General features: G+C 41.9%; 1 protein-coding gene across 1 annotated transcript; it reads right to left on the bottom strand.

Moving 5' to 3' along the window:
- Positions 1–2,901: 2,901 nt before the first annotated feature.
- Positions 2,902–12,200, bottom strand: atg4c (autophagy related 4C, cysteine peptidase). Its single transcript, XM_068589707.1, has 11 exons — positions 12,033–12,200; positions 11,792–11,913; positions 11,016–11,099; positions 10,362–10,592; positions 7,942–8,263; positions 7,504–7,574; positions 6,263–6,465; positions 5,952–6,030; positions 5,091–5,167; positions 4,479–4,598; positions 2,902–4,071 (listed from the first exon to the last, which is right to left on the bottom strand). The coding sequence occupies exons 2-11, from the start codon at positions 11,865–11,867 to the stop codon at positions 3,904–3,906; spliced, it is 1,431 nt and encodes a 476-aa protein (XP_068445808.1). The 5' UTR covers positions 11,868–11,913; positions 12,033–12,200; the 3' UTR covers positions 2,902–3,903.
- Positions 12,201–12,673: the final 473 nt, after the last annotated feature.

Below are 12,673 nucleotides of genomic sequence, written 5' to 3'. Positions count from 1 at the left end.
GAATAGTTGCTAAATCTATGATGAGTTTGTGGTTCAATCAAAAGCTCTCATACGTCTTGCCGCCATGTTTATTTGGGAAATGCACCGGTGAATTGTAAAAGATCATGTTACAAGTGAAGCCGTTTTATGAAATATGTTTCTCCTATTTGATTCCCCGGGTGGAAAAGGTTGAAGAACCTTTGACCTTATACGTGCTGTGGGTCGTGTTCACGTGGTGGTGCACCCTTCAAGCTCCTGTCCACGGTGGTGCTGATTAATCACAGCATCATGACATCGGCCTGGCTTCAACCCAGAAGAGGTGTGTGAGGCATGCAATGCCTCAGCACTTCTCCAAGAAGCTCCTGTGAACAGGACAGATAGGGGACGAGATGGTAGAAGGAGACGGCTGGAGACAAGTGGACAGTTGGGTGGACAGACTTGAGACTCTCAATGCGGTCCGATGCAGCGCAGGCGGTATTTACGCTCCGACGGCTGCAGGATCCGGGAGCCGGATATATTTAGCCGCCCAGAGATATCACGCCGAGATGAGATTTCAAAGTGAAGTACCTGTTTGAAGATGCATGGCATTCCACAAGGGTGGGCAAGGGCTACTGGGTATAAATCTAGCACCCCCGCACCTGGTGTGAAGACAGGATGAGACACCTACGATTTAGAATGACTTACACACAAGGCATACATATGTAAACTACACACTCATCCATATAAATTTACACACCACTCATGAATGGAAAAGACTGTACACATCACTTTTGAGCTCCTTCACAGCTTCACACATTCACACTCTCACACACACACACAGACTGTGCATATTCCATTTTTCTTACATTTAATTCTTCTGTATGTTCTCAGTGTCATCCATCATGATCTGATCTTGGCTGGAGGAGATCCTGAGAACCACGGGGTTAGAGGGACTAGAAACAACACGTTCTGCTGCATCACAGTCACCTTCAATACACCCGAAAGAGACAATTTTTATTATGCTTTTGTCAACCGATTTTGTTGACAGTGTTGGCAAGAGATGCAGAATTTTCCATACATATACACTAAGAAGCACCTTCTTGCGTTATATATATTAAAAAGATACCATTCATTTCACAGCAATGGTTAATCTTGTACTACACACACGCACGCACACACACACACACACACACACACACACACACACACACACACACACACACACACACACACACACACACACTAATATTTAGAGATCTGCAACCTTTGTTTTTTGACCTTAATTTTAATTTGAAAGACATTTTTTCACAGGTTTGTTAAGACTTTTAACTTGTTGGCAAATGCATAAAGGTGTTATTGACACACAAAAAAAGAAGTTCTCTCACACTCTCTTTCCTTTCCTCGTTTTGAAGATAACATCTACAAACTCAAGCTTTTAACAGCTTATCATGGTATCAAGATTCACCCGGCTGCTTCTCGGATCACATCTTTGGTTTGTGGTTGAATTCCCAAAGGTCTCCTTGTCCCAGTGAAGCCTGTAGGACTAAATCTAATCAGGGGTTTATCCCTAATACAGGTATGATCTTAAGATATGAGAAGGCCTCTTTCCTGTTGATCCCTCCAAGGGCTCCATGCCAGAAGTCATTTCCTCTTGCAGATGACACCAAAATAAAAATCTTTATTGGGCGTAGCTGGGTCTTTACGTGTATCCCCCCCTCGTCACACATCCACCCATCTGTGGAACAGAGGAATGACTCTCATGGACTCCCTCTTTGTGAGGAATTTGCCCGGGTGCAGATTAGATTTTCAGGAATCTGCAATGTCAATGACACTTTAGGCAGCTGTGTTAAACGGGGGGGGGGGGGGGGCATGGTGTATGTGTCTGTGTGTGTGTGATCGGCTTGCTTTGTAAAGCCACCATTCGCTTATTGCATTTCCCCCGAGCCTGTGACTCATTAATCAAATATTCATACATCCCTTGTAAATACATGGAGAACACAGACAACCCTCAGAGTGCTGTGTGCCCCCCAGCACAAATGCTCTTTCATGTTTCAGACAAAAAAAAAAAGTCCCCAAATATCTCACCCCCCCCCCCCCCGCCCCCCTCTCCCGACGCCTCCCTCCCTCCTGTCCATTCAACCCGTCCATCGTCCAAAGTTGGAGAATGTCGCCGGTCCTTTGCTTCTGCATACTTGATGTTCCCGCTCTGTCCACACAGCCGGTCGGCCGTCCATAAAAGAAGAAAAAAACTAGAACTTGAAATTGGACGAGCACACAGATCAGACGGGGTGGGGATCTAAATGATGCCTTTATGTGTTTTGCCACTGCTTCTCCGTGGTCGAGAAGAGAACAGACGAGAGATTCTTCTTCATTTCGGTCCATCCTTCCTCACCCTTGCCCCGGCGCTCTCACAAACGGGACAGTTCCCTCCTTTATTTTTAAGGAAGGCTCATCATAATACAAGAATTTGTATTGTACAGGAAAACAGTCCAGCATAGCTCAAACTAAGGGGGAAACACACAGATTATCCATGGTAACAGAGCTTTGCACACAAGGATATTTTCTTTTCCTCTGCAGAGGAACACAATTGCTGCCAGTGTCACTGGGTCACATTTTTTCCGGTCCCTGGTTAATGGGCTGTAGAGATGGTTAGCACGTACGATTAGTTTTAATCTATTACATTTGACCGCGAGAGAAAAGGATTGAATGCATTTCAACACGCCACTGAGGTTTGCATCTAGCACTGAAAGTGAAGCAACATTTTTTTTTGTGTTCTATTAGAGTCACTGAAAAGTGGACCCAAAAGAAGCAAACTGATATAGAAAGTCAAATATTTTAACTTCATTCAACTTTTTTTTTCCTGGCCGTTTAAAAAAAGAAAAGAGCAACATTTGACATGTTATTACACATATCATACAATGATTTTATTCAAATAGACCCGCAGGAAAACACATGAATACAAATACAACAGTTGGAATTCTTCAGTGTTTTTTTAAATGAAAAATCAAAGTGCATGACAAGTTTTACGAGACGTGTTAGTGTACTTCCTCATTTCCAGTTGGGTGTTAGGTCTATATACTGTATTAGGTGTTTTGTAAGAACAACAACAGATCATTTAGTCACTCATTGCTGGAGATAAATCAAAAGTAAGATGACGTAACATTAAATGTTAGAAAATATTGCTTTTTAATACTTATTGCAATACAAAAGGGTTGGCTTAAAATGATAGAAATCCTTTTAAATAATTGGCCAACTGTGTTCAACGTGTCCAATATTGCTTTAGAAAGTCTCACTGATTACATATTTTCTAATTCCCTTCCTATTTTTATCTTTTGACTTCAGTATGTGTTAGAATAATATGTTAATTACTTTTCCATCTTAAAAAATTCTATTGTAAAGGGTAATTTGGAAAAGTTACTTGAGCCCTTGGCCCATATTATTTGAAGTTTTTTTTAAATACTCCTCTTAGCCCAGTGCAAAGCCCTGTGAAAGGGTTTTGAAGTGGACCAACACGATGTGACACTTCCACGGTGACGTGCAGAACTGGACCTTATGATCATTATAAGAAAATTCCTTTGAGACTTCTTCGACATAATATACTGTGCAAAACAATTTGACACCAAATCTCACAAAATCGGGGCGCGTTGATATCGTCGCTTTCAACAGCTTGTCTCAAAATAAAGAGTCTTCAACAAAAGACGCTATAGAACATTTTGAAGTCATTGAATTAAGCAGAGCACCAAAAGCTTCCTGACAAAAATGCCCAGCACGCTCACATTTCCAGGCCACAAACACTCTAATGAGTTTCCAGGTCGTGTACTGTAGTTTCAAAAAGTTCCGTAACCTTCGACGTCGCGACGGGCTTCGACAACGCGGCTTGGGATATCAGCAGTTCGATTCATTACGAGAAGAAGTTCCCCGTCAGTAGTCTTTTAAACGGCGCCGTCAAAGCAGTACAAAGTCCCCGGTGGTGGTGGCTGTCCTCCGCGGGTCACGGATGAAGGGCCATTCTCTCTTCTCCGGGGTCAGGCCCGCAGACAGGTCGTAATCTCTGCCATGACCTTGCATGAAAGTGAACGCCGGGTATTTCTCCTTTGCTGATGGCTGCAGCACCTGGAACAACAACAGACCAGTGTTTCAGAGGGAGCGCTAGTGTTGCGCCGCCCTGTACGCTTCACAACAGTTTGCTTTGAATTTCATCACTTAACCTAACGAGTGGTTTCTTATCGCGCCTTAATTATTCCCTCTTAGAAATTACAGGATATTCATTCTAATCTAATTTCTTTAGAGTCTGCTTTACAACAGGGACCCAACATGTTGACTGGCTAGAGAAGCAACGGAAGAAAAGATTCATGGCTAAAGGGTGCCACCTACTGGGCAAATTTCATCACATCGCTCACACGTTTACACGCAAAACAGAATTAATATAGCATCACGATAATAATAATAATTATTGCGAAATGTTGGCAGCAGCGAAGGGTTTTTAAGGAGTTCTGTGTTAAGGCAGTACGATTCCCTACCTTGGACAGCTCCTGGCTGATTCTCTCATAGTCTTGAGCACTTCTAGAGTAGAAACCGATGGTGCAGCTTGGGTCCATCTTGCTGAAAGGCATCTTCTTTGGTGAGGGGCAATGATATGACTAGACAAAAATAGACAAAATACATCAGAAAATATTCATCAAGCTGAAGGGCCAGATAATGTGTTACAACTGCGGGGCATACATACACTTCGTGGCAGCGACAACAGCAAATAAGATGTATTCTGCATCATTTGATGAATGAAATCCTATTTATCTGCTGTCACAGCATCCATAAATTTACAACTGTGGTGTGTTGTCACATTGTATGCCACTGCATGCAAAAGCATAAAACAAAGTTACTATACAGCCCTGTGCGCTGATTTTTATGTATGGCTTCCTGAAATATTCAGGCTCACAATACCTGATCCGGTATTTGCCGTATTTCTCTTAAGTGGCAGCTTCACACATCTGAGCAGCAAATAAATCAGCAGATAGGGACTCGGTAATTGGGCCATGGGCTGCTTTAAGATTCATACCCTTAAGTACTAACAGAAACTATTAAATTCACATTACTGGGGCCCCAGTCAGCTCGTCTGTGTAATTTCACATTACCTGGAGAGGGAAATCGCTGGTGCTGACATCCACAAAAGACTGACAGTAATGAGGGTCCATGTAAATCAAGCTGTCATCTGCAAGGACAAAACAAAAGACAAGTTATTCAAAAACATCGGATTATTACGAAAACGCGCTTCTCTCCAATTTCTATGCAGAGTAGCTCAAAGTCACCCGCTTGGCCTACTGTTAGGCTTGTGTGCGTCAAATATGCCTCCCAGAAGGTTGTTGCTTTTTAATATCCACACGGTGGATTAAATTCAGCATAATCAGATGCGTTTGTTCAAGCACATTCTTTACACCCACCAAGAAAAAAAAAAGAAAAGAGGGTGTCATTTAATTTTTGTGTGGGGAAATTACTTTTACAAACACGCAATTATATTCGACCATTTGCATATGATAAATGCTGCGCGGTACCGCGCCTTGGCAGGGAGAATGTATTGCTTGTCATTTAGACATCATCCACCACTGTATTTCAAATTGGTAAAATGTAAATGCGTAAATATTGACTGCCAAGATGTACAACTGAAGGTTCCTCCTGGCTCCTGAAGGTGATGAAGAGTGGCTCACTTTGGGGCCCGGATGAAATTTAATGCATGCCTCCTATGGAAATCAATTACAGTTCACAACTTGGGAGGTTTACTTGTGATGAATGGGTGAGGCTTTGATGGGTCAGAGAGAATAAAGTAAGCCCTGCTTCACTTCCATCTTGACTCCTCTCCGTTTTCCTCACGCAAACAGGAATACATTAACTTACTTTGTCTCTTCACATAGGAAGGGTATATTATGCAAAATAATCTGTTATTCACACTAACCTCTCTGTGTGTGTCTTTCTCCGTTTTGCATGAAGCTAAGACTAACCTTGAAATCCTACAAAGTAGCAGGCCTGTTTGGGCTTCCCTCCGATGATGCCTATGCAGTACTCCAGACTCAGTATGCTCTAAATGCAGAGACAGAGAAATACAAAGTACATCTGACTGGGAGCTGAAATACTTTGTTTCCCAACACACTGCATTTCAATGACATTAAAACAGACATTTTAAACTCATCAACCCTCACAGGAACCTATTCACAAAATAATGACACTGCCTTTACTTTACCCCTGCGAGTGTACATGTGATCAAACGCTAACAGAGCTCAACAAACTCCTCTGACCGACATGTATCCCTCACCTTTGCAAAGTTAAAATAGTCGGGATTTGTCTTCTCGCCTCCCAGCCGCACAGGGACGAGGATGACGACAGCTCGGCTGTCCGACGGGGTGGAGGCTGACGCCGGTTGGTCGCTGGGCGGGGATGGAGGGGCATCGGATCCTTCAGCGGAGGCCTGCCCAGCTCTTGGTGCCCCGTGGCTATCGATGACATCAGCACTGTACACTGTGTAGGATCAATAACACAGAGGTCATTTGTCTGTTTCCATGTCTGGCCTGTCAGTCAATCTATCTGAAAGGATGTCATTAGAAAAAAATGTGAATGAACAGACTATATCTTGTATTTGTGTATCGACAGTTCTTATTTCTCATAATTGGTCACCATGTGCATTTCATAAATGTCATTTTTCATCTTGAAATATTTCACGGTATGTTAAATGTCTGAATGTGAACAGGAAACACTTTGTCTCTCTTGTTACCCACTCACAAGGATAACATTGTTTTTTTAAATCTTAATCTAATTACACCTAGGATGCACACTAATTATATTAGGGCTCCAACTGGTCATCATTTTGTATTACAAGTTAATGACTTTTTCAATTTAATGTGCAATTGCCTAATCTCTGATGCGTAAACAAAAAATTTGGAGACGGTTATCACACGATACAGCTCCGAAGTCCAAACACCCAAAACGATTCAATTTATAGTGTTAGAACACAGATAAAAGCAGCAAATCCTTTCCATTAGGAAATAGTGCATGTTCAGCATATTTGCTTGATGAATGACTTCAAATATGAACTGATTTGCTAAAATGTTAACTTTTAATTTGATTGACATTCGATTAATTCCCTGTTGTACAGACGGTCGGGGTGTCGAAAGCGCACAAGCTGAACTCGCTCCCATTTTCTCTAATTTTCTCTCTAGTATCAAACTCGTAACGCGCCAAGACACTCGCTCTCACACTCGCTTTCTTCTGCTCTGGCTATTTAGAAGACAAACATGAATCAAAAAAAAAGTTATTGGGGTTAAGAAGAGGTTGGAGGGGGACGTTATAGATTTGGAGTTGATGTATTTGTTGGGTAATAGACACAGTGAGTCTCCTGTCACCCTTCTAAGCTGCTCCCTTGGTCTCCCAGCGGCAGAAAGAGAGAGAGAGAGAGGGAGGGAGAGAGAGAGAGAGAGAGAGATGGTGGAAAAAGAAGGGTCAGTTTGGGCGTTTTGCCCAGTATCCTGTTTTTATCCACAGCAGGCTCATCTTTCATACCTGTGCAGTCCTGGGAGACGTAAGCAGTTATACCCGCCAAGCCAGGGTCCATCGCCTCCTCGACAGCCTTCCTAAGAGAGAGACAGAGGAGAGAAGGAGAGAGGAGGCAGAGAGAGTGAGGGGATTGAAACGCCGACATGCAGATCTTCAGTTAACATCATGAGTATATACGGGATATTACCATCAACTTAATTGTAATAGTCAGACAATAGCCAGTTCCCACATGGACATCTCCACAAGGATTCATAAAAATCCTGGAGGCTCTTACTAACATCTCCACATACGGATTTATTATTAATCGATGAACAAAAGCTATTGTTAATGTTATGCCCTAAACGGCAAAACATCTACACGTGACCGCCAGAAGTTGAGTACACGTGAAATGTCATTTTTAAAATAGTAGTTGCGGCACTCTGAAATCCACATTTCTAGACTTACTTGAGGATGTGTGCCACCACGGCAGGCCCATACCAGTCCCCTGCCTGCTTTCCCATCGTCAGACCCAGGCGAACCAGCCTGTGGAGGCCCAACTGAGCTGAGGGGCTGTCCCCGAACCAGGACACCAGAGTGCGGTGGTACATCTCTTTCAAATGTGCTTCCGCCTCCTCCGCGGATCCCGGGGCCCGGTGCACGGGCGGTGATCCTTGATCCGAGGGCCCGGGGGAACCTTGCAGAGAGGCCACCAGACGCTTGGCTGCAGAGGTCGTCCACGTCTCTGTGTCTAAAGGCTGGAGCGCCATCGCCTCCGACCAGGTCCAGTCTGTGGGGAATTAAATCATCAGCTACAAATCAACATTAGAGACCGAATACGTAAAGAAGTAATGTTTAAAAGTTGCCTTTGGACACAAAAGTTATGAGGCCAAACATCTGTATTTCTTAGACAGTCCATGGGGAGACCTATATCCTATAGAGCATTTCTTTGGATGCAACTTTCCATGATTATTTGTCATGATGTGCTACATGATGAGGACGTCAAGCAAGAAATCACCAATCAAGACAACAATAAATTATGAATTATAAATTTGAGGGCAATGCATAATCCAAATCCCCATTTAAGAATGTATCAATGTTTTTTTTGAAGAATAGGCTGCCAAATAGTTCTAGAGATGAGATTTAACACACAATATTAAAAGAAAAATACATTTAAAAAAAATAGGGTAACATAGGTTCAAAACAACTGTAACAACTTAGAAAAGAGATTTACAATCCATACGTACAATGAAGGTTTAATTTGCAGAAAAGCTTACAGGTTTTTAATGGAATACACTCTTTGACCAGGTGTCTCCGAACCTGATCATTCAACACATCAAAGTTCAATTTAGAGCAAGCAAAAAGTCTTTCAGAACTTGTGAAATTTAAGGTTTTTGCCCTAAACAGACGGCACCTTGTGCGCTTCAGTAACAGAACAGGTGTCATTCTGTTCAATTATAAGTTTGAGTGTCCCAGTATTTCACTTTAACGGTGCCTTAGCCTTACAAACAGGGTGGGAGCCAAAGGCGGAGGGAAAGGGAGTGGCCTAGGCTATAAAATGGGCCAGAGTGGAATCTAAAGCATTAACAAAATGACCTTGATCCCAAGTGAATCAAAGTGAAATTGATCAATAAATATCCTTAAGTGGCCGTTATTCATTTTATAGAGAAATATTTCAATAGTGACATATTTTAGATTGGACAGAAGAACAAGTTTTAAATATTGTTTTCTAAATGACTGCATTAAACCGGCAGTAATTTCATTATGTGGACCCGTAAAGTCTCGGACAGTTCAGAGACAATAGATCTGACACAGATATGAATTCACTCATCTCATATGCTTCACATCAACGAATTAAACTTTCTCTTTTAGATTGAGAATGAGGAAACTGTCTAAACTGCTTACCAGTTTGACTTCCTGCTTAAAAAAAGAGATACTGAACTGAAAATAAAGAAAGAAAATGCCCATCGGAATTGCAGTGCATTTCCAAAATACCCATAATGATCTGTAGTCTGATAAACTGTTGCATCTAGGACATACCATATACTTATGTTGCCCACATCTTCAGCCACTGTCGTTACCATGCAGGATAAAGTCATGTTTTGATCTCTGCATTAGAACAAATATTTTGCTGATTAATCAATGCCCATCTCCACTTTCATACAAAGTAGTTAAAAAAAAAAGAATAAACGGTGGAAGCAATCTCTACATACCTACATTGGAAGCTTTCTTTTTCACAACCAACATTTCTAGCTCTTCTAAAGATTAAAATCAGCTTCCTTCCGGCCACAAGCCCTCTTCTCTCACCGTTTGAGTAGAGGTTCCTAAATATTTCGGCTTGTGAAACAACAAAACGTCTCAGGTGACCCCTCGTGAGGCGTTTAATATGCTTGTTAATGAGCAATTTAACCAATTTGCCCTTCTCAAATTGTGAAATTAATCAATCAATCTTAAATTTGAAATGATTAAAAGTAAAGTCAGAAGAAATGTACCTACTTTTGTAAAGAATAAGTATTTAGCATTCCCGACTTTCCCTTTAAATCATCTAAGTCAGTGGTTCTCAATATCGTTTGAGTGACGTACCCCTTGTGAAATAGATTCAGCAAAAAAAAAAAAAAATGTAAATATGTAAATACAGAGGACTGCGCCATCAGGATCTGATTTAATATATAATATATAAAATTCAGTTTATGAACTTACACTTTTATTTTATTAAATATTTATTAAATGACTTTTTTTTAAAAAGATTTTTTAAAAGGATGCTAATTTCAAATGTATTTATTAAAAAAAAAACTCACGTACCCCCTGCAGTGCTTCCTGTACCCGAAGGGGTACACATACCCCCATTTAATAACCACTGGGGGTGTGGCCACCATCTTTCTACTCACCTCTGCCCAACAAGTGTAGAGTAAGTGCCTGAGCCAGCATCATCTGCCCGGCTCTCAGCATGCAGCCCCAGCCGCAGTCGGAGGTCAGGGTGGAGCTGGGCAGAGGAGGAAGCTCCTCCCTGTAGGTGAGCCACATCCGGGACGCAAAATCCTTGCGGAAAGCCTCGGCGTTCCCCATGATGGGGTCCTCATCGGAGACTTCGTAGCAAGCTTCTGTAACACTGTCGTCATCTGGGGCAAACAAAAGACATGTGACCTACTCAGAATATACAGTTCACGAATTGCATCTCGTGACCGATGGAGATAATAAATCTACTGGCTCAAGTTAATCAGGTATTGATTTTAAGAATCCTATTAGCGTTTCTGTTTTAGACCCAATGTAAAAGTTTGTGTCTCATGTTAAATCAGATGAGTGGACATTTTTCATTTCTGCAAAAGGGCTGTGTATGCACCCATAAAAGAAAGTTGACACAAACAATATTTTCCCACGCCAGTCTAGGTTATGGCCTGAATGGCGATGAGTTGATACATTTGTGGTCCTTGCATATACATTTTAAATGTGTGTTATGTCCTCACCAGACCCCACATTGCTGTTACAGTAGGAATGGACAATAAACATAATGCAGTCAGTGGGTAAGCTGGTAGTGTAATTACCTTCAGCCTTGAAATGGTAACATTTTCCGAGGAGAAACACCGGGGAATTTCTACTGAAAGAGGTCTTTGATTTCAGAGCCCAACCTAAGAGACACATTAAAGAAGACAAGGTGTTACGGTTAAAACAAACTTGTTTCATTTTGATGACACCGCCTCCTTTGGCTGCTGAGCTGTCTGTATGTCTTGTGTTGACAGTAAATGTTGTTGGGCATTATTAAGTTGAATTGGGAACAACTGTGACCATTGTTCCCAGTCCTACAAGAGCGCACTTCACCTGTTCCATGATGTCATTCCTTTTATCACCACATTGGTCTCCTCTTGTTATCTGGGTCAGTCCCAAGATTTCTGCCTACTTACTCTTCTAACTCTACTTACTACCTATTTAGTTTTTCTCCCTCTTGCTTGAAAAGGTGTAACAACTATGTTTTTTTTAAATAAACTGAAACGTTATTCTTACTGAAAAAAAAATCGCAAACTGGAGTGGACAGAATGACATCGAGCTATTTTAAGGGCTGACTCAACAGCACTAGGTTGTTGTCAAGATTTCACTGTACAGTTTTGGAGAAAAGTGACTTCAAAGTCAGCTTACAGGTAAGTGATGTGGACGGGTCAAAACAGCATAGCAGTAGAGCAGCAAAGCATGAGAAATAAAGTGGAGACAGGACGTTCGGGTTGCAGAGCTGTCTGTGTCTGTGTGTGTGTGTGTGTGTGTGTGTGTGTGTGTGTGTGTGTGTGTGTGTGTGTGCGCGTGTGTTGGCCTGAAGCAAATTACTTACTGTATTTCACATTGTGCCACACAGACAAGAACTTTGTCTTCAATGCTTCCACCTCGTCGCTCCCTTTATTCTCCATTTGGTCCAGCAAGGAATGTAACCCATTCCCAAACCGCACACGGACCCTAGTGCACAACACACATATGAACACACAGAATAAAGTGGGGATAGTTAGCTGGATCCGTGTGTCACTTCATAAAGGAAAATTACGTAAAATCACAGCTCGCAGTGAGCAAGTCGTTACCTTTGAACTCCCTCTTCGATCCAGGTTTTTTTGTCTCCACTTCCAGCCGCTTTGTGGCTTTGTACAAACTTTACAACGTTGTATATTGTTGTAATGTCAACAGTTTAACGCGGTGTATCGCCCATGACTTACAGCATTAACTTGAACCTGCCCTGCGGTCTCCAATGTTTACAGATAGAGGAAGTAGAAGTGGAAAACTCGTGATCTCGCGGTGTTTCCCCCAGCACCAAGAGGACGCTCGATGTAGATATCGAGGTGGCCCGAGCGGGCGGAGTTAAGACAGTTTGCCGACGAACGCTCCGCTCGTTTGAGTTATTCCTTGTGAGAAAACATGCATTATTGTGTAAAGGCCCAGTCTGTAAGGAAGGCACGGCGACGAATAGAGAGCTGGAGGCGTCTGTCTCATCCAAACACATTCATCACGTCACTTCTAATTAACTTCCTCCTTCTAATCATTAACCCGTGAGTGAATAGCCCATCATTGAACACACACACACCATAATAAACATATACCAGAGGCATTTTACCATGGCGATATTTATTTTAACTGATCACTTGCATCATTTTTTTTCAAGTGAAGTGTAATTTTCTTTTATTATTTTTCGTTTTTACTTTCTTTAAAAAACACAAGTTATTACTGA

This window comes from Clinocottus analis, unplaced genomic scaffold, assembly GCF_023055335.1.
Source record: "Clinocottus analis isolate CAN_PGR_092001 unplaced genomic scaffold, fCliAna1.0.p SCAF_23, whole genome shotgun sequence".
In the NCBI taxonomy this organism is placed as follows: domain Eukaryota; kingdom Metazoa; phylum Chordata; class Actinopteri; order Perciformes; family Cottidae; genus Clinocottus; species Clinocottus analis.
This window is presented reverse-complemented; position numbering and strand designations above follow the sequence as displayed.